Below are 19,436 nucleotides of genomic sequence, written 5' to 3'. Positions count from 1 at the left end.
TTCAGTTCGATTTTAATTAGATCGAATCAGTGTAAAAAAGTTTGATGAAGCAAATTAATTCGGTCTGACTGACAAACCTAATTGCTCGAATATGATGTAATTTAGAGAAAGAAAAACATCAATTTAGAACCTAAGTAACGAGTCTAAGAAAATTGAATTGAATTGTGGTGATGAGACAACCAAAAGCAAAAGAAAACTAAGAGGTTAGAATCGTCTCAATGATGATCCATGTTTCAAAGGATACTCACGTCGATAAATATGATACGATACGAATCTATTTGAGATATTGAATTCCTTAAGTTAAATATCAATCCTTTTATCGTTTTAGACATATATATATATATATATATATATAATATTTTAATGATTGAATGATTTGTGTATGATAATAATGTCATCTAGTATGTATTAAGTATTTCTTTTTGATATAAACAACTCACCTTTTGATTTGGTTCACATATAACTTGGAAGAATACGGTGACACAGAGATATATTAGGATGTAGGTAAATAATAGAAGGGTTAAACTTTTGATAATTTATTACAAGATCCTATGAATTCTATCCTCTCTTCGTTATTTATTCTTTAAAAAAATAAAAAAAAAAATGACATATATATATATATATATATATATATATATATATATATATATATATATATATATATATATATATATATATATATATATATATATATATATATATATATATAGCCTTTGGCATGCATTCTCCCCTTCTCCCTCCCAAGACAACTCAACTTCATGCCTCTAAAGGATATTATTGATGCAGCAAGAAGATGATAATACAACTCATATCAACTAGACGTTTGTTCATGTACCCACAGCAGTGTTGTATTTGGTTGGCAGGAAATATCAAAGACATTTGCTGGGAACCATCATTTATTCGCTTTACCTGGCTATGATATCACAAGAACACATTATCCCTCTCATTGGACTGAGCTGAAGCCTAGCAGTTCAGATCATCTAGCCTATCAAACTGTTCTCCCTGTGGATCTTGCAGTTTGTCCAAATTATATAACAAGAACTTGGCTTTTTGGTGCAAACACTACATCAAGATTGAAAACTGAATGATTCCTATGTTTCCAACAGTGTGAAGCAGCACCAAGTCATGCAACATTAAGATCTTACCAGTTTCTCACCTGGAATGAGCAACAGATGGTTGTCTTCTTTCTGCCAAGCCACAGGATAAAGCTTAACAAGCATAAAGTTCTGATCACAACAGGGTAAAATAAGCTACAATTACATTAAAGACATTCATGGCGGTATGCGTGCTCTACAAAACCACCAAGTAGATCTGCTCATTTCTCCAGTTTTCTTTTGTGATATTACACATGTACATAGTAGAAAAAACTGGAGGCTATTCACTACCAGAAGAGTGGAACTGAAATTAACCAAGTACAAAACCTACAACAACAAAAGCCTGCAGCTCCTGTCAGGATCCTACCAGTTCTCTCGATTTGGATGTTTCATGACTACAATTCCCATCTTCATTAGCAAATCATGGAACTTTCATCCTTGTGGAGCTGCACATAATTTTACATATTGGTGTTCCGTGGTCAGTTGTGCAGTTTGGAGGTTTGAGACTTCTGGTCCTCACATCACTTGGTACACAACCTTCATCAGGAAAAGGCAGGTAAGTAAAAAGAAATGGCCTTGGCTAATGAAGGCTGAAAGGCCAAAACCACTTTCACTGCATGACCAGCTACATCATTCAAAATGATCATATGATCCTGCAGAGGGGTTGCCTGAGTTCTGATCACAATGGCCCCTCCAGACATTTCCACCATCTGAGCTGCTACAAGCCTGATTTGGGAGGTTGTTATTTCCCAGATCAACATCCAAGCTCATCTGTTGGACTTCTTGCGGGGACAGTATTTTGATGCACCGAACACAGTTAACAAACTCCCTGCACATTAGGAGTGATCATGCTTTGTTAGAACATAGACAATCTTTCTGCTATGATGGCTTAGTAATTAACCTATTGCATTGCAAATGTGAAAGACATGAACAAAATCGCATAAGAACCAAGTCTTCACAACATCAGTACTTAGTAGTCTTTTTGCTTATCCTCCTGTTTGCTATCATTAAATTTTTCTCATGCATTTCTTTACTTGAATCATTATCTCAATTGTAAATAACAAAATATCTTTTTGGGTGCAGCACTCGGATCACTAAGAAGACTTAGTCTATTCGGAACCTCGTATACTTTGCTTATTATTACACAAAGTCAGGAAAACACAAATATCTAATCATCCTGGAAAGACTTGGAATTATTCTGAATTGTTTTCAGAAGTCCTGTAATATGTTGTCATTTTTCTTTGAGGAGATATGATAAATACTTAAATTATGGTATTGCCTACATGGGTTGTGTTATCATCCATATTCCTTTCAGAAGAATAAAGTGGGAAAACATAAATATCATCCTAGATAGTGACTCCACAACAAATGACAACAGAAGTTTCTGGATCCTTTATGCACTAATAAGCATGTTTGTCATCTTCAGTATTCCTAAAGAATATTGGCAAATTTTTCTTTAATCCAAAAAATTAAGACATCTTAAAATGCTTAAATTCATGCTGTAACTTACTCCCATGGGTCATCCCCAACAAGTAGAACATCATTCTCATGATCTACATAAACTAGCTTCCAGCCAATTCTCTGACGATCTTCCAGTTGTCCCTCTATACTGAACATCCGTGCAAGATCATGTTTCAGTTCATCATAGCCTGAATAACGTGCGATATCTATAGATCTGCCAACTGCTCCACGCTTGTACACCTATAAGAAATATCATAAATTAGGACACGAGAGAGGAAGATTGAAAACAGCAAGCTTTAATATTATCAAGAAGCATACATTAAGAAATAAGAAAAATATCTATGCTATTTCATAAACTTGCCCGTCTTGCTTAACATGGTGGATCCTGTTTTAATCTTATAGTACTGCAAAAAAATGAGATTATTTATACATCCATTACTAGCTAACTTATCCCATGAGTTCCAACACTTATTTCTAAGCTCATGGAACTTACCCTATGCATGATAATTTTCATGCCTACAGTGTAGCCAATGAGATAAATAAGCTTATGCATTTGGATCATGTTATATTGATGCAATATATATTTCAATATGTGTAGCTATGAAGTTGATTAGTATTTGGAAATTATTGCAGCAAGCTATACTTTTCAAGGATAATTCACAATATGATGGTATTATTAGCTTCACTTTTTATGCTATATATTACAAGATGCTTTAGGTTGGGCTCACTAAGCATTTCTTCTGCAGGTAATATAAATCAATTTACTCTTGGGTGATAAAGCAAAAACAACAAAGTTGATTAAAGATTTCCCTATATTTAGCAGAGAAATTAATTTGGCACATGATAATGCTGGACAAAACAAATATCATAGCTTCAAGTTGAGACCACGAACCTTGGTGTAAGTGCGCATACGTTGAAGGGGTGGCGGCGGTGCCGGTGCAAAGGAATTCCTATTTAATAAACCACTATCATTAATTGTTGAGTCAATAGAATTAAATGCCATGTCCGGAACTCCAAATGATTGTGAAACCATGGATGATGATAGCTCTTGCTGAGCATCTTTTGAGGTATTGTAATTGGCAACTAAATCTCCAGGGATATGATTCTGATACTTTCCTGAATCAATGTTATTAACCAGCAAAGTATCAGTAGCCAAAGGTATCCCCATCGAACCCTCTATGTTAACTCCAAAAAGGACATTATTTCTTGGGTCTGTTCCTGGTACATCACCATCTGGAGGTGCATCTCGGAGAAGTGATGGCTGATTGAATGAAGAGAGAGGGAAGTTTTGATTTAAAGCTCCATCAGTCTGAGATAGGCACACAGAAGTTGCTGAGGAGATTGTGTCCAAGTAATCCATTTGAGCTGTGTTGCTTACATATGTCTGAGGGGCAACAATACCCTGATTTTGCATCTTGGAAATTGGGATTGAAGGCTTCACATTATGTACAACTTTTGGAAGCTCCTTCGGGATGCCAGGATTTGCTGCAGCTGCTTCAAATGAGTTGGGGCCAAGCATTGTAATGACTGACTTAGATGTCTTTTCTGTTGACATTGGATTACGATGTTCATTTCTATTTAAGATTGCATGGGGAAGAATCGTTCCATTGTTTGCTGAAGGTGATGTGGAGCAAGACGGGATGTCATCTGTAACTCCTGACTGTGCCCCTCCAGCAGCTAGTAAAGGGTTGCCACTAGCTGTGATAATGGTTGCTGGTGTGGCAGGAAAGAGTGCTCCAGGCAGATCACTGATTAGAACTTGCGGCTGCTGAGGCTTTTGCTGTGACTGGTTCTGCAAGGGCTGTGGCAGCCTCACAGACTGTGAAGTAGGCTTTGCACATTGTTGAGGGATCACTGATAGCTGAAGTAGTGAATGTGAGTTTGATAACTGCTGTGGTACATCTGGGAGAGTTCTCTGGTATTCCTGAACTTGGGGAAGTTGAGGTTGTTGTGTTCTCGGCTGTGAAAACAATGATTGCTGCTGTTGTTGCTGCTGCTGGAGTTTTTGTAGCAACTGCAACTGAATCTGTTGGTCAGATAACTGTTGATTCACTTGACCAGGAAGCTTAACTGGCATCCTACTTTGTGCTTGCTGATATTGTTGCTGAAATTGCTGCTGTGGCTGCTGTTGATGTTGCTGCTGCTGAAGCTGCTGCTGATGTTGCAGAAGCAGTTGCTGAGGATGTTGTTGTTGATTCTGTTGGATGCTAGTTTGTAATAGCTGATTGTTCTGAATCATTGGCGGCTGCTGCTGCTGCTGCTGCTGTGGCTGCACTTGAGTCTGGACTAAAGCTTGAGGCTGTATGATATTGTTCTGTGTCTGATTCACTGGTAATGCTTGGTTGACCAATTGCTGCTTCTGCTGCATAGATGGATCTTGCATTTGTTGTGGGGCTCTACTAACAGCACTTACTTGATTCAGCGGAACTGACACCTTAGCATCATCAACTTGTTGGCCTTGTTGAGGCAGTCTACCGGTGTTGAACTGTATATTATTCTGCTGCAACATTTGAGCTTGCAAACCCAACTGCCTTGAAATATCAGTTGGGCCAAGGTTTTGCATAACAGGTCCTGTAAGAGAGCGCAAATATTCTGTCTGCAGGGTTTGGTTAGCAAGTGATGGATTCTGTTGCATGTTCATCCACTGCACTAAACTTAAACCTGGCATTATAGTATTCTGGGTTTGAGAATCCTTTATGCATATCTCCTCCCCAAGCCAAGGCATTGCCCTCTTAAAAAGATTTTCCATTTCTGATGATTCATCATCTGCAACATCAACTGCCAATTCAGCATACTAAAACATTTTACAACTAAAACTATAAAATATCAAAATCTAGCTCAATATCCTAGTTCCAAGTTCCGCAAATCAAGATTCATCTGCAATCATCACCAAGATTCTCCCCACTATCTAGAGCTCTGGGTTTCTGCTCAGTTCTTTGCCAGCTTTTTCCAAATCATGAATTTTTGTTATTTATGTTACAGTTTTAGCCACTCCCTTTTCATGCCAAGCACTTCAATATTTTGTAGAAAAAGCTTGTTTGAGGATATGCTGCATCTTGTTTCAAATTTACTAGGAAAAGTAGCTTACGACAAGAAAGTTCTGCAATGATCTAAATCATTTATTAGGAGATCTTGCTGTTCATGTACTATGCATCAGATTGTACCTGGCATTCCTGGTTGTCTGGGTCGCTTCCTGAAAAATGGCGGAGGGCAGATGAAGAAAGGAGCTACCACAGGCTCAATTTCCCATATAGAGACCCTGTTACGCCTCTCACCAGCTGCAGACTCATCCCAACCAACCTGTCAGGCATGCTAAATACTATTAATAGGAAAAAAATTGTAAAAGAGATAATAAAAAAAATACTAAACAATGCAAATCATTAACTGGACTAAAAGCTTAAGATTCAATCGTTTGGAAAATCCATAGCATGCATATCACTGATATTCAAAGACCAACCTGCAAATTTCGCCATTGTGAGTTTTTCCATCTTACAGGATCTAAGTCGCTGATACCAGTAATCGTACCCATGTACCTGCAAAATTTCAAAGCAACTTTACGTTTTTGATCTAGTGAGAATTTTTCTGGGGATGTGGCACAAATCAAGGGTTTAAGTTGAATGAGAAAGTATTTGTCATTTTAGAAACAGGAAACTTTAGTACTCAGTGGAAAAGCAAAACCAGAAGGGTACTGTGAAATTTGTTGCCTAACTGAGTAGTGGTTAAGTCACATACTCAAGGTGTTTGCATATGTGAAATTTAAAGAGCAGTTTACTGTAATGAAGAAAGCATATAATCGTGAACCAACTCCTAGAAAAATCAAGCAGTTTCCTCCAAGAACTCATCACATACATCCTTGTTTCCTATGTGAGTTGGGGCATTTAACAGTCATATTCACTACAACAGTAACCCTATGCTGCTTTATTTTCCCATCCTCTTCTTCAATTTCTTTTCCTTAATTTCTTCATTTATAATTTGTTACTCTATTCCCTACTTGTTATCTTTTCTACTTTATTCTTTCTCTTTTAGTCCACCTAAATTGTATTTCTTCCTTTCAAATATCACCGTTGTTTGCCACTTCATCATCAGCATCTTGAATTCTTGATTACTAGACAAGAAATACAATTTAGATGCTGTTTGAGTGTCTTTGGGAGAAATTAATCTTAATCTAGACCACTTATACTCTCAAAGTTTCACACTTGAATGCCTAAAAATTGTGAACTCAGCAGATGGCCTTTTCTAACCAGACCACCTTGACACCCTTGCTACAAAGAAGCATTGATACAATCAGACATCCCATTTTGATGTGGTTAACTTAATGAACAAGTTCTTTACCTTCTAGTTCCTAGTTCTTCAGTTTCGAACATCATTCGGAAGCGCATACCCAGGGATATTTGATTGCTATATACTGCTTTCTGGTACTTCGCAAAAGGAATAACAAACTCTGAAGGACTAGCCCTGCAGAAAGATGTCAATTTATCACTATAATATAGAACAAATCTTATGTAAAATTAACATTTCTCCAAAACTGTGGATCAGTGAGGAATGGAAAATAACGTACCTAGGGTTGTAAAATATGGTGAATGGACTATGATTGGCAGCAGCATGGGCTGCAGCAGCAAGAATGCCTATATGCATACTATCAGTTGACAGGACCGATGATTGTATGTTAGTAGGTTGCCTGTTAGCACGCCTAATACCTAAAAGAAGCTGCTGTTTTTGATCCCTGCACATGAGGTAGTGAATGAGAAATACATAAGCTTTGACTAAGATCTTGATCTTTTGGCTAAGCATCCACCATCAGTTACATACAGATAGAAAAATTAATGAAGGAAAAATGTGGCAATTGGTATTATGTTGTGAAAAAACTTGAAAGGAACAACCATAAGATTTTAACTAAAACACTTCTGAAACCGTTGACTGAGTTTTTCCTTATAATGTCTTCATAACTTCCATTCTGGAAACAAGAAAACATGATAAAGGTATTGGTGCACATTTTAGAGATTAAATTGGCATTACCTAATAAATAAGACAGAATCACCAGCAAACAACCTCTTTCCACTCACAAATAAGCTCCAACCAGTTGTGAGCAAATGCCTTTTTGGTTGGCCTAGATTTCACAGAAAGAAGATCATGACCTTTCAGGAATATAAGTTTAATAATAAATGCAAAAGCTGAGCATATGTTCAGTAAGCCATGATATTTAGCCTCTTAACTAAGTTTCCTTAATGGATTGTCAAAAAGAACCTCTAACACAAAATTGTAAAGGTTAATACTATTACCTTAATAGTAACAATATATCAACTCTTATCAAAAAGTTGGACATGAATATTAAACTATAAAAGACCTGTAAAAATCATGTGTCTTACCTCGATAAATATGACGGAAGGTCCATAAATTGTCATGCAAATCTCTGGCCTCTAATTCTTGAGCAGGTGGCTGCATTGAAAAATCCTACACAAGAAAAACAAGGTTTGCACTATGGACCATTAGTGAACTATTAAAAGCCTATATCACATGCAAAGGTAACAGATGACTACAGAATTTACTTACAAGAGGAGGAAAAATTTTCTCTGCAGCACGACGAGGCACAGAGAACCCTCCATGAGTGCTTGTATCACTTGCAGTAAGTGTTTTACAAAAGAATTCCGTCTGTGGCCTGGTTTGTTTTAATGCAAGCTCTGATGCCTGCAGTGCCTCCTTGTCATACTGCATTAAAAAAAATAAAGTAAAGTACATACTCATGGTAGGCTTGACATAATTTTGGAGGGAGAACTAATGCATACAGCAGGACTAAAATGCTTAAAATTATGAGGGAGAGTCAACTGTTATTAGTATCTTTCCTCAAAAAAAGCGAAGGAAATGTCCTGTAACATGCATGATATATAAAGTGCATTAGCCATACAACCTTTGAGGCTAAAAACGAAAAACCATATATTTATGAGTAAAGCGGTAAAGCATTTTTTGTGATAAAGCTCTTTGTCAGTATCAAGAGATTGGAAGCTCTTATGCAACATCACACGTACCATGGAGAAATACCATAGGTCTAAAGGTACCATGACACTATTGCAGCAATCAGTCTTGTCCTTTTCTAGTTTTGGTTAATGTCTATTTGCTGATGGATAGAATACAAAGCAAATGGAATAACTTGGGTACTGAGCAACTCCAAGTCAAATTACTAGCTGATTAGCCACATCGTTTTAGCCATTTTAAAATCTATGTGATAAAAAAGACAAGATGACTCACTGAGTTGACTGGCTGAAGAGTCATCTGAGCATAAACTTCATCTGTCTCTGGATCCGCCTAAAACATTACAAAGCCAAACTTGAAAGTTAAAGCCCACTGTAGAATGCAATCATAATTTTCATGTATAAAAGGAATGAATATCAATAAATGGTGGCATACATGCAGAGTAACATTGTGAAGAAGACATATCAACTTTGATGGAAGATTTGGGTAGTTTGGAATATGAGCATCAATATCTCTTTGCATAGAAGCTGCAACCTGAAAAAACAAATATGAGTTAAAAATTTAAGCAATGTAAGTGAAAGCATACAATCAATCTTCACAACCAATATTTTTGAGTTTTAATGACAATCAACACTATAATTAAGAGATCATATAGGATTATCAATATTGTTTAGTTTTAATGACAATCAACACTATAATTAAACCAATTTCACCCAAATTTACCCCAGTTGAGGACTTTCGTCTAACAGGTAAAATGTTCCAAAATTCAAAGAATATAAATCTGTTCTCTTATTGTAGAAATTTTGCCTACTTAGGATAATAAGAAGATGGCACATCATAGTGCTCAAAATAGATGCCAAGTAGCTCATCCATTGACCAAGTCACAACAAGCCAGCAGTGAAATCCCATTTACACACATAGCCTAGATCTTTTAGAAAAAAAGGAAACCTCAAGCTAATTGACAAATTTGGATCCAGTGTTCGTTGTAACTGCCAATCCCAATCCACATCAAACTTCAGCCAAGTTTTAAACAAAGACCAGAACCTAAAATTGAACAAAAAAATAGAAGAAAATTCAGAAGCAAGGTTTATTTCAAATGTTTATGCAAGGACCTACATCAGATCTTCAGCTTAGTTTATGAACGTCACTGGCATACTTGTCATTTGATTTTTAAAATTTATTAATAAGATCCAACACTGTCGATTTATTTACATGATCCAACATTATCAAACATGTAGAGTGGTCTTGTGAAGAAAAAAGGCAAGAATGAGAATTAGATTCAAACAAGAAGTAGAACTGGTGATCAGAAATAAATGGAAATATATATACTTTGTTTGATATAAATCGAGAATGGATACATGGCTTTCTAACATATATAAATTGCCTTGTTGTCACTCTCTAGCACTCACACAAAGGCCACCAAACATTCATACACAGGTTTTCTATTACCATATATAATTTGGATTTGATGCACATCCAATATAGGTAATGCACAAAATATGGGCACTGACACTCCATAGTCCATCCTATTTGGAAACAGTATCTATGTGTATCAGGTTGCCTTCCAGCGACGAAACTGCGTGAAACAAGGGTCATCAATCATCAAAGTCGAACTTGGCCCATCCAAACAGAAGGTTCTGAGGATGATATACATGATCTGTTTTTCCTGATTTCACATGCAAGTCACAATAATTATAAGAAAGAAACTGTTTCAACTGTGTTCTGTACCAAAGTATAAAGTTTCCAAAATCTACTTTCCTCTGTCACAAATTCAGACATTGGTTATTATGTTTTAAGCTACTAATATGTTGCAGAAAGAAAAAGACTAGCACTATGTGCCAACAATCGCAAAGAGAACTTGCATATATTACTCATTTTACTAGTTTTTTCATCTTTCCAAACACAAGTTACAGAGTAAACTGAAGGCAAAAAATGGAGCAATGAAGATCTGAGGATTATGCAGAAAAATAACAACAGCGAAGGAAGATTTAAAAAAAAGGAACTTTTTTACTTGATAAGAAACAAAAACTACCAAGAAGCAACCTAAGTGATTCTTATTTGCAATTGGCCTTAAATTAAGCAAATAATATTTCCAAATTTCTTGAATCAAGCACCACACTAAAGTTCCTGCTGTCCGCAAATCTCCCGAGTATGGAGAATAACAGTTCCCACTAATAGAAGCCACAGAGCCCATATAAGTAAAATAAATCAAATCCGTTCAAAAGGTGAAGAATGGTCTGCAGGCCAGAAAACAAGAAGAAGTGTACACAAAAGGATGGTTTCGCTAACCACCATAAAAAGTGGAGGTATTTTCCGCATCCACAGGACTGGTCGCTCGTAAGCAACGCAGGAGCCAATTGCCACACTCATGCACAGCACATCCTAGGAGAGGTCACGGTGGCAAATTAATAGCCTTTCTCGTCTCTTTACCTGCTCGCTGTGCCCTTGGGGGAAGTAGACGACGAGGCTCCCTACCGGCGGCACCGTCACCAGAGGCCCCGCGCAGGCATACCACAGCTCCGGGTTTATCGTCTTCCTCTCCCCTGCCACCACCAGCACCACAACCGTCAACCCCCTTCCCCGCCATCAACGGTCAAAACAGCAAAAACCAGCTGGAAACCACACTCACCTTCGCAAGGATTCGGAGCCGCAGCTCCGTGAGCCGCCGCCTTCATCTTCCAGACTCCGTCTAGCACACCACCAACCGTCTCCGGCGCTCACCCGCGGGCCGCCGGCGCCGGGGAGCTCTCCATGAGTACCAGATCGGGGGGCAGGCCGATAGCCCGGTCTCCGCGAATCGAGCTGCGCCGGTTCGAAGGCAGGGGCCCCGGGTTCCGGCGATTCTGTCCGGTGATCAGGCGGCCGGGTGGCGGGGACCGAGGAGGGGAGGATCCCTGCGCGGGGAGCGGAACCGCGAGGGTTTCGGCCCTTTGAGGGGTTCGTCTCCCGACAAGCGAGGGACCAAAGAAGCAGAAGTCGCAGCGAAGAAGACGAGAGAAGGGGCGTCGATAAAATAAGCAGTATTCCCCCTCGGTCAGACGGTCGTCTCCTCCATTTCCTCGTTCCACTAGCAGATAATAAGCAGTTTAGCCCCTACTTTTGTCCTCGTTTTCGTCTTGAACCCCCGGGTAACAGTCTTAACCGCGTCCCGTTGCGGTCACATCGCCTGAAAAGTACAGCACGGTCCGGTCGGAGGACCCCTGGCGCAATTTTGTCGGTTGGGAAGGGGCTCGTCGACAATTGAACCACGGCCCGACCCGACCTGACTCTTTTACGTGTTACTCCGACCACTTAAATGCACCACGACTCCACCCCTTTCTGGGGCCCGCCCAACATCCTATGACAAGAATGGTAACCGTGAGACCGGAAATAACGGGTTGGGGAAAGAGATTTTGTTTGCGAAAGTGACCTATCATCGGAGATTTTTTTTGTGGACACGTGTCGACAAAGGAGTGGGGTTTCTTTTTTAAGCGTGTTAGCCCTCGTCATTACAACCACCATGCCATGTTTGGTGACAGCAGTAACAGATGTGCAGTTCTTCCTTAATTGCTCACCTCCAACTCCTCCAAAAACCCGAATCATTGAGGCTTTAAATCTGGCATCTCTTTTTGTGGCATGTTAAGATATGTCAAAGATCAATGCACGAGAACTGCTTAACGGGGGAGTTCTAAATCGTAGCCTGCGATTCGCTGCTTCCGTTTGCCGAGGGAACACATTTCATACGTGTAACGAGAGGATGGCAAGATTGTGAATAAGTGCGAGGACGAGGGTGATCGTGCGCGAGGAATAAAGCGGCCGCCACCACGCCGACGTCGAACGCGGCCACCATCACGTGCCGTAAATAAAATATACTATGCGGTCTGATTAGGTTTAATCCTCGAATTGGCCATCGTTAATTAATTAGGTCCCTCGGTGACGTGGCGCGTATTATTCGGCGCGTCCTCGTGTGACGGCGATGGGACTGCCGACCGAATATGAAAATACTTCTTCTACCCGTAAAAGTTACACGATAAATCTACCTGCAATTCCATTGGTTGGGTATGTCTTTTGCCAATCAAAAGAAGGTAATACGGTGGGGACAAGTACGTGTAAAAAAAAGGTTGCTTATGTTACATTCCCCCTTTTATGCGGAAAGAGAGAAAAAGAGAAACAATAATTTAATCTTTAATTCGCTGTATTTAAGGCGCGAGAGTGGGGAAAGGTGGGCCCGGGCGCACTCATTTCCCGGGAAGGTGCGTCGTGGGCTGGAGGCCGAACCTGGCCCACGCGGGACCCAGCTCGGTCGGTCCTTTTCTGGACCGCCGGGACGGCCGGCTCGTCCGGTATCGGGATCAGGCCGGACCGGCTCGTACAAGCCGAATCGCGCAAAGCGAGACGAGACGGTTGATGCCGCCGAGGAGAAGCAAGAAGCCCTGCTCCTCTGTTTTGTCTCTGCTGCGGCGGGGTCCGTGGAGCCCAGAGTGAGGTGTTCCCTTGTGACCGCGAGAGGACGGCCATGCTTGTCCGCATGGCTGTGGGGGTCATGACCAGTGCCAGCAAACAGTGGTTGTCTCTGTTCCGTCTCAAGCTCGGAGGGGAAGCACGGAGAGAAAATAAAGATAAGTGTCGCCTAACATGTCTGCTGTGTATCAGATGTCATGTGCCGGTGAATACGTCACCGAAGACAAAAGCTTGGATGCGATAATATTAATGCTATTTTATGTTGTGCAGAAGAAGAAGAAGCAAGTAGGCAGAACAACAAGTACGGAGAGGTTGATGCTTCCACATCCATCGCAGTTTGTTCCTTGATGGTGGGTTTGGTATTTAAGCTTAAAAAACATCAGATATGATTCTAACTTGTTGGCCCTAAAAATGGTCTTTTTACCTTTTTTTTTCTTGAAGGACATGTTTGGTTCTCACACAAGCAGAGAAGAAATAGTAAACGCATCTAATAGAAATGGGAGAAGACTTCCTCGGTTGCAAGAAAGAATTTTTAGCAATGAGAATTGCAACTCCAAGATTCACTTGTATGTATAACCTTTCCTATGCTACAACATATATGGATATATAATGTGTTCTAAAATATCCATCTACGTCAGCCATAAAATGATATTGGCACCAATCTAGAACAATGATAAAGATGCTTTGGAGATTCCAAACTCATGTGCAAGTAGCTAATAATATCACTCACAGGCATGCTTGGGATTGAGAAGAAGAAGAAGAAGAAGAGTATAAGAAAAGGTGCTAGTGATTATAATATCATCAAATTTATGGTCCACGCTTTAATGGTTGTATCATAAAATAAAATAAAAAATGCATGCCATGGTAGTACAGATTTGGGATCCTTGGTGAACTTTAAAATGCAGTTGATAATAATGCCATTAAAGTGTTTACATTTGTATGTACCCTTCATTTTAGAAACATAAACAAGAAAAGAGAGTAAAAGAGAGTACCACATAATTCAATTATTTTAATAGAAAGTTACATATAGCTTAACTAGGAGGGTTGATGCATGAACTTCTTGGAACTTCACCAGGAAGCTTCCTCTAAGCACCTTCTTAACTGCATTAAGTATGAAGCCTTTGATTCTTGTGCATGAATGGTTGATAAATATATATTAGAGAGGCCATATCCCCTTTAGGATCTTCAAGGAATCTTAATCAGAGAGGTGTACAGCTAGTTTGATGCTGGAAGAATGTGAACCACCTAAATCTCTTAATGTTAGCTTTTGCTTGCATTATTCTACTGCACCTCATAGATTATAGGTTCAGATCATCCCAATACATTATGTTGGTGCTCATACTAAAACCTTCTTTCAGTTTCTTTTTCATCTCACAAGTAATTTCTCAAACTAAAAGACATATTGCTGAAATTAGGGATGGATCTTACAAGCAAGGACAATTGCTGTTACCAATAGTAAGGTGTAGAAGAGTCCCTTGGCATGACAACTTAGTCGATAAATGCTTCGCATCCTCTGAACATGCCCTTGTTAACATCTAATGTCGAGCATCAATGGCTTACTATCCACCAAAAGATGTTTCTTTGATGTGATGTTTTAGCTAATGCCACGGATATGTATGAGTTTACAACCACAAATTGCAGTACTTTTGCTGGTACAAAGTATCGAACATGTCACATGGAGTTCAGTGCTCTCTTGCAGACAGAAGGTAGGTATGTGCAGTGAGTTGATCTACATGGTTGGGTGTTGATAAGGTCAATCAGTGGCTTCTTGACCTGTACCAGCTGTTTTGATCGCAACGTTTCTACCCCATCTATCAAACACACTCTGTTGCTGCAGTCCATTTTGGCAGTATTATTTACTCATTTTTTCTCTGTTTTTGCTCATATATTTATCTGTTCTGTAGTTTTAACTCTACCCCACAAGCCTCCCACATTTCCATGATCATTTTTTCTATCTGCCACTTGTACAATTCATTTTGATTTCTTTAAAGGCATCCGTTCTGTCAAGAACATGGTTTTGGTGCAACAGTGGCTACAAGAACAAGAAAAAGGAAAAAAGAATTCACAACCAACATCAGATGCCTAAAAGATTATTACATATTCTTTGGACAGCTACAGCACCACAAAGCAGATGCCATGTGAGTTTGACCATGCACTGTTCTTGCCTCTGGGGACACCATCGCCATCCCCTGCAGCATGGGTGGCTTCACAGAATTCAACAACCTCTTTAGTGTACAATTGTAGAGTGGGGAGGAAGAAATGATTGATTGGATGGTGATTGAACTGGCCACCTTCCAAAGGCTTCAAGGGCCGACATCTTTTTACAGTTGGTTTAGCTTTCGGTAGACAGTAATATTCTGCATGAAGTCAGCGGACATGCAGTAAGATTACTCTTGGAAGATGATCTTACTGTCTCAGTTCCCTGTCTGCGATGGTTTCTGCTTATCTGAAATATATATATTTTTTAATTTTAACTGTAAACATTTGAAAATCATAACCAATCATAAATTAGATAAACCTCTACTTTCAGTGTCATGTACTTATTCTTGAATCTTCTGTTCTTTGCAGATAAAATGTGAGAAATGAAAGTACTGTTGGATCAACTTATGCTTATGAAGACAAGAAATTGTAAGTTGATTGGGTTCCTTGGATTTTGTTATGGTGAATGAGTGGCTCAGAAGACACCACAAGGCATAGTTTCAGTCCATCCTTATCCTGTGCAATTCAGTTCCCAAATTTGTGTGCTGTTGCAGTATGAACCTTCTACTAGTTAAAGAAGCTTGGCAATCTACACCCATATGTGAACCCTTCCCTACCATTTTCTTATGTTCAAGACAACTGTGAAAACAAATTCTTCCTTTTTACTTTTTGGGAAAAAATAATTCATATATCTCTCATGATGCCATTAAATATCTACACATCAAAATTTTTGTTTAGCTAGTCAACATGTAGGTGGACATATGTGTGAGAATAAACCTCAGAGTATAATACCAAAAAAAGAAAAACTCAGCTTTCAATATCCAAAGCAAAAGAACAGGGTTTTTATGTTGTCTGCAAAATAATATCTACATGTGGATTTGCTGTTTTGCAAAATTTGTGAAGACTAGCTCCTTAACTATATGAAATCCTTGGAAATTCAAATGATTTCTTTAACTATATGATGCTATGTTACTCTTTAAAAAAACTTGATAATTTGACATATAATGCTAAGTTGAGAATAAAATGATCATGTTGGTATGTTAAGCTTCGTTGTCATAGTATAAAATTTGGTCCACATCAATGTATAAAATCTTGATCTTATACATTGATCTTGTGTGTTAGGTACTTTGTTAATACAGAATAAAATCTTTGAGCATCAGCATCAATGTATATCTGTGGATGAAACTGTGGTTCCTACTTCTGCCCTTTCCTTCATCTGTCTGCACACCGATCCACATCAACCTATATACTTAGTGGAAGAATGTGATTTGTACTTAACATTTGGAAAAGCTTTATCATTTTCTGAATGCATTATAGTTAAATCAGCATGCTTTTCAACACTTGTCAGGGCTTTTCATTGATAATATTTTTCTTCATTGTCTTGATAAACCATAAGTCAAAATGCTGAAATATGTGTCATTTTCATTTTTTCATTATGATGTTTTTATTTTTATTTTCCTCCAGTGACCTTTCTAGTTGTTGAAATGGTTGAGAATGACTAACACAGCTTTGACATGGCTGATTAAGAAAACAAAAATTTTCAGATGATTAAACCAGAATAAATACAATCTCTATTAATTGACCAAATGAATCATGTCAGAATGAAGTCAACAATTTGCTTTTCTGTAGACACAAATTTCCATATTGAGAGACTGGATGCAACTAATGGCCTCAGTGGTCAACACAAACCCCTCCTACTTCCTTGCAATTTGATCAAACCATAAAGTAATGTAGGAAATGTTGGATTTGGTATATATAAAGCAGAATACAACTGTTAATACAACATTTACCTTTAGCTCAATTCAATTAGAAGCTTTAGATAATGAATATAATCACACACTTCTTCAAGAAGGTAAATGATGCTTGGAAGCAAAAGACACTGACAACAAAAACTAATAAGAGTGTCTTCCAAGCTTAAGCAAAACATTTAAGTTAACAGAGGCAGACACAAAAAAAATAGCTGTTGGCAAATTGTTTACTGATTTGGAATCAAGTTGGTCTACATGAATACCAACAGGAAGAAAGAAAAGAAAAGAATACCAACAAGCTTAATCCTCAGCTGCTACCATTTGACCTACACTTAAGTTCCTAGAATGAGATTAAACAACAGTGCTGTATGTTGTATCACCAGCAGCTAAGTTATATAATTTCCCTTTGATTACAGTTATCCTTTGTCTGCCCCTCCTTTGGCTGCCCCTCAAGGGGACACTTCAATGTATCATGTCTCCTGAAGTGAGACCTAATTGTTACCAGTCTTCTGGTGGTACCACAGACCCTTGAGCATGAAACAAGCTGACTAAATGCAGAGAGGATGACTTTTGGAACTATTATTGTGAAATCAGAGAGGAAGAGTTGGAAAACCTAATCTTCATAAGTTCATATTATATACCAAAGCTGGTCAGAGTTAGTGCACATGGTATCTCAGTCAAAGTCCTTTGTTTTGTTGCTTTAAGGTTTGGGAACTGATGCTAAACTTGTGTTTATAGCTTTGTAGTTAACCTAACTTGAACATGCATGACTGGATCATATAAAGATAGAGATAAGCATTGTAAGAACTTGAGATAAGTATATGAGATCATCAGTATTAAAGAGGAAATGTAATGAGATGATGGGGGATCATTGGAGTAAATCAAGTGCTGTCAATTGCAAATTAGGTGGCCGACATGATTATGGACCCAAGGAGATGTGAAGAAAGATTCTCTTTCATGATCCATTATCATCACAATCATAAAGGGGTAGACCTTTGGACCACCTTGTGCATAAGGGACTGACCTCTTCTGTGCCATATCATCAAAAGGGATTGAATGAGTCTGTCGTGGTGCTGAAGTAAAATTCTTTACACAGGGAGAACTATTTTCATGAGTAAAAGGACACCTATCCATTTGTCTTTTTGAGTATAAACAGCCTCCTAACTGTTGCTTTAGTACATTAACCAATTCTTGCTTGATGAAGTAGATCTACTATATGATAAAGTAGTTCTTTTTCTTTTAGTCAATGGTGGTATATGGGGGGCCTCCGAACCTGTGTTAATTGATGATTTGATTTTTTTTTTTTTTCTGCAGCTGGTTGAAGATGATTGAGGTGGTTGTGGTTGGAGAACATTCCTTGTAAAGGCAAGGATCAAGCTTCCATGATTACAGCAGAAAACAAACTTCTGCAGGATGATTAGAGCTGAAAGAGTTGCCGAAGTTTAATCTAGTCATGAGCTTCATAGATTACTGCTCAACTTACTCGAGAGGTCAAATTCATCAACCTTGATACTTGTTGAACTAAAATGCAGAGGAAACAGAAAAGGATATGAGTTTTTAGTCAACAGATGCATCTCAACTCCAATGTATGGACTCCCTTGAATTCATGTCTTCAAAAAGAATCATTGAGGCTGTACTTGAGATCTTTCCCTTTGAACTGGTTTCTTGCAAATATAGAATTCATATGTATTTCCCCTACCACTCTGTAACTAAGTTTGATCAAGAACCAAAAATACTCACTATCCCATAGGTATTGTGTATGCTTGCATTCCATGTAACCCTTTCCATCATCATTGTAAGTCTTTTGGACTTCATCTAGTGCAAGGATCAGAGTACATAGGAAGTCGACTGTCATTGTTAATCCTACAGATGACAACAGTGGCAAAACTTTGATGTTTCAGACATATGCTTAAAGAAAGATACAGACAGATAAATCCAAGGAGCATTTAGTGTGAGATGTAAGCACGACCAACTCTCATGCATCCCCCCAGCTGCAAGAGATCCAGCTCATCTGATTCAGACCACAACACCACCACATCACCTCAAGGCTGGTTCTGGAGTCCATCTCTTCCCCAACTGTTTGAAGTGGACATTTCAAGTTCAGACAATGTGGAACAGTGCCTGAGCAGCAAGAAGACACAGCAGGATCTGTCCCACCTGTTTGATTGATTCTTATCTGCAGCAATCACTGCAGCAGGGGACCAACTGGACTAGATTAACTATGGTAAAAATCATTTTCTTTAACATGATAATAGGGTTTAGGGCTTATCCAAGTCTAGATGTTGACCTTGAATGGTGGCTCTATGCTGCTGCAAATGGACAAGGGATGCTCAATCAAGAATTTATTCTTGTATGAAAATAATAATATTATAAATTCTAATTATTTGGGATCGATTTCATGAATCTTGTGAAAGAATTTATTCATGTAACGGGGTAACATTTAAGAGCTTTAGCACAATCTAATCTTCTTTTTTTTTCCTCTCACTATTAGAGAGAGAGAGAGAGAGAGAGAGAGAGAGAGAGAGGC

The 19,436-nt window shown here is 38.7% G+C and overlaps 1 protein-coding gene and 1 long non-coding RNA gene across 3 annotated transcripts; one reads left to right on the top strand and one right to left on the bottom strand.

Annotated features, from left to right (window-relative positions):
- Positions 1–1,241: 1,241 nt before the first annotated feature.
- On the bottom strand, positions 1,242–11,563 carry LOC135606967 (auxin response factor 19-like). Of its 2 annotated transcripts, XM_065098364.1 has the most exons (14): positions 11,152–11,563; positions 10,953–11,065; positions 8,958–9,056; positions 8,799–8,855; positions 8,106–8,261; positions 7,922–8,006; positions 7,572–7,662; positions 7,114–7,278; positions 6,888–7,010; positions 6,013–6,088; positions 5,720–5,855; positions 3,448–5,321; positions 2,605–2,795; positions 1,242–1,923 (listed from the first exon to the last, which is right to left on the bottom strand). In XM_065098364.1, exons 1-14 carry the CDS (start codon positions 11,195–11,197, stop codon positions 1,725–1,727), a joined length of 3,411 nt encoding a protein of 1,136 aa, XP_064954436.1. In that variant the 5' UTR covers positions 11,198–11,563; the 3' UTR covers positions 1,242–1,724. The 2 variants fall into 2 exon arrangements, with proteins under 2 accessions (XP_064954436.1, XP_064954437.1); XM_065098365.1 differs by lacking the exons at positions 7,572–7,662; positions 8,799–8,855; positions 8,958–9,056; positions 10,953–11,065; positions 11,152–11,563 and having other exon boundaries at positions 8,106–8,245.
- A 1,188-nt stretch (positions 11,564–12,751) lies between these two features.
- On the top strand, positions 12,752–15,826 carry LOC135606968 (uncharacterized). The gene is made up of 3 exons (XR_010485051.1): positions 12,752–13,312; positions 13,404–13,528; positions 15,531–15,826. It is a non-coding gene; the product is annotated as an uncharacterized LOC135606968 (long non-coding RNA).
- The last annotated feature ends 3,610 nt before the right edge of the window (positions 15,827–19,436 follow it).

This window comes from Musa acuminata, chromosome BXJ2-3, assembly GCF_036884655.1.
Source record: "Musa acuminata AAA Group cultivar baxijiao chromosome BXJ2-3, Cavendish_Baxijiao_AAA, whole genome shotgun sequence".
Taxonomy (NCBI): Eukaryota; Viridiplantae; Streptophyta; class Magnoliopsida; order Zingiberales; family Musaceae; genus Musa; species Musa acuminata.
This window is presented reverse-complemented; position numbering and strand designations above follow the sequence as displayed.

What these genes read in the sequence shown, in the direction of transcription:
- LOC135606967 (XM_065098364.1), bottom strand. Translation starts at nt 11,197, where the DNA reads ATGAAGGCGGCGGCTCACGGAGCTGCGGCTCCGAATCCTTGCGAAG. An exon ending in CTTCCGTCATATTTATCGAG is followed by an intron (nt 7,663 to 7,921) that starts GTAAGACACATG and finishes TGTGAAATCTAG; the next exon opens with GCCAACCAAAAAGGCATTTG. An exon ending in GTTGGGGATGACCCATGGGA is followed by an intron (nt 1,924 to 2,604) that starts GTAAGTTACAGC and finishes CCTAATGTGCAG; the next exon opens with GGAGTTTGTTAACTGTGTTC.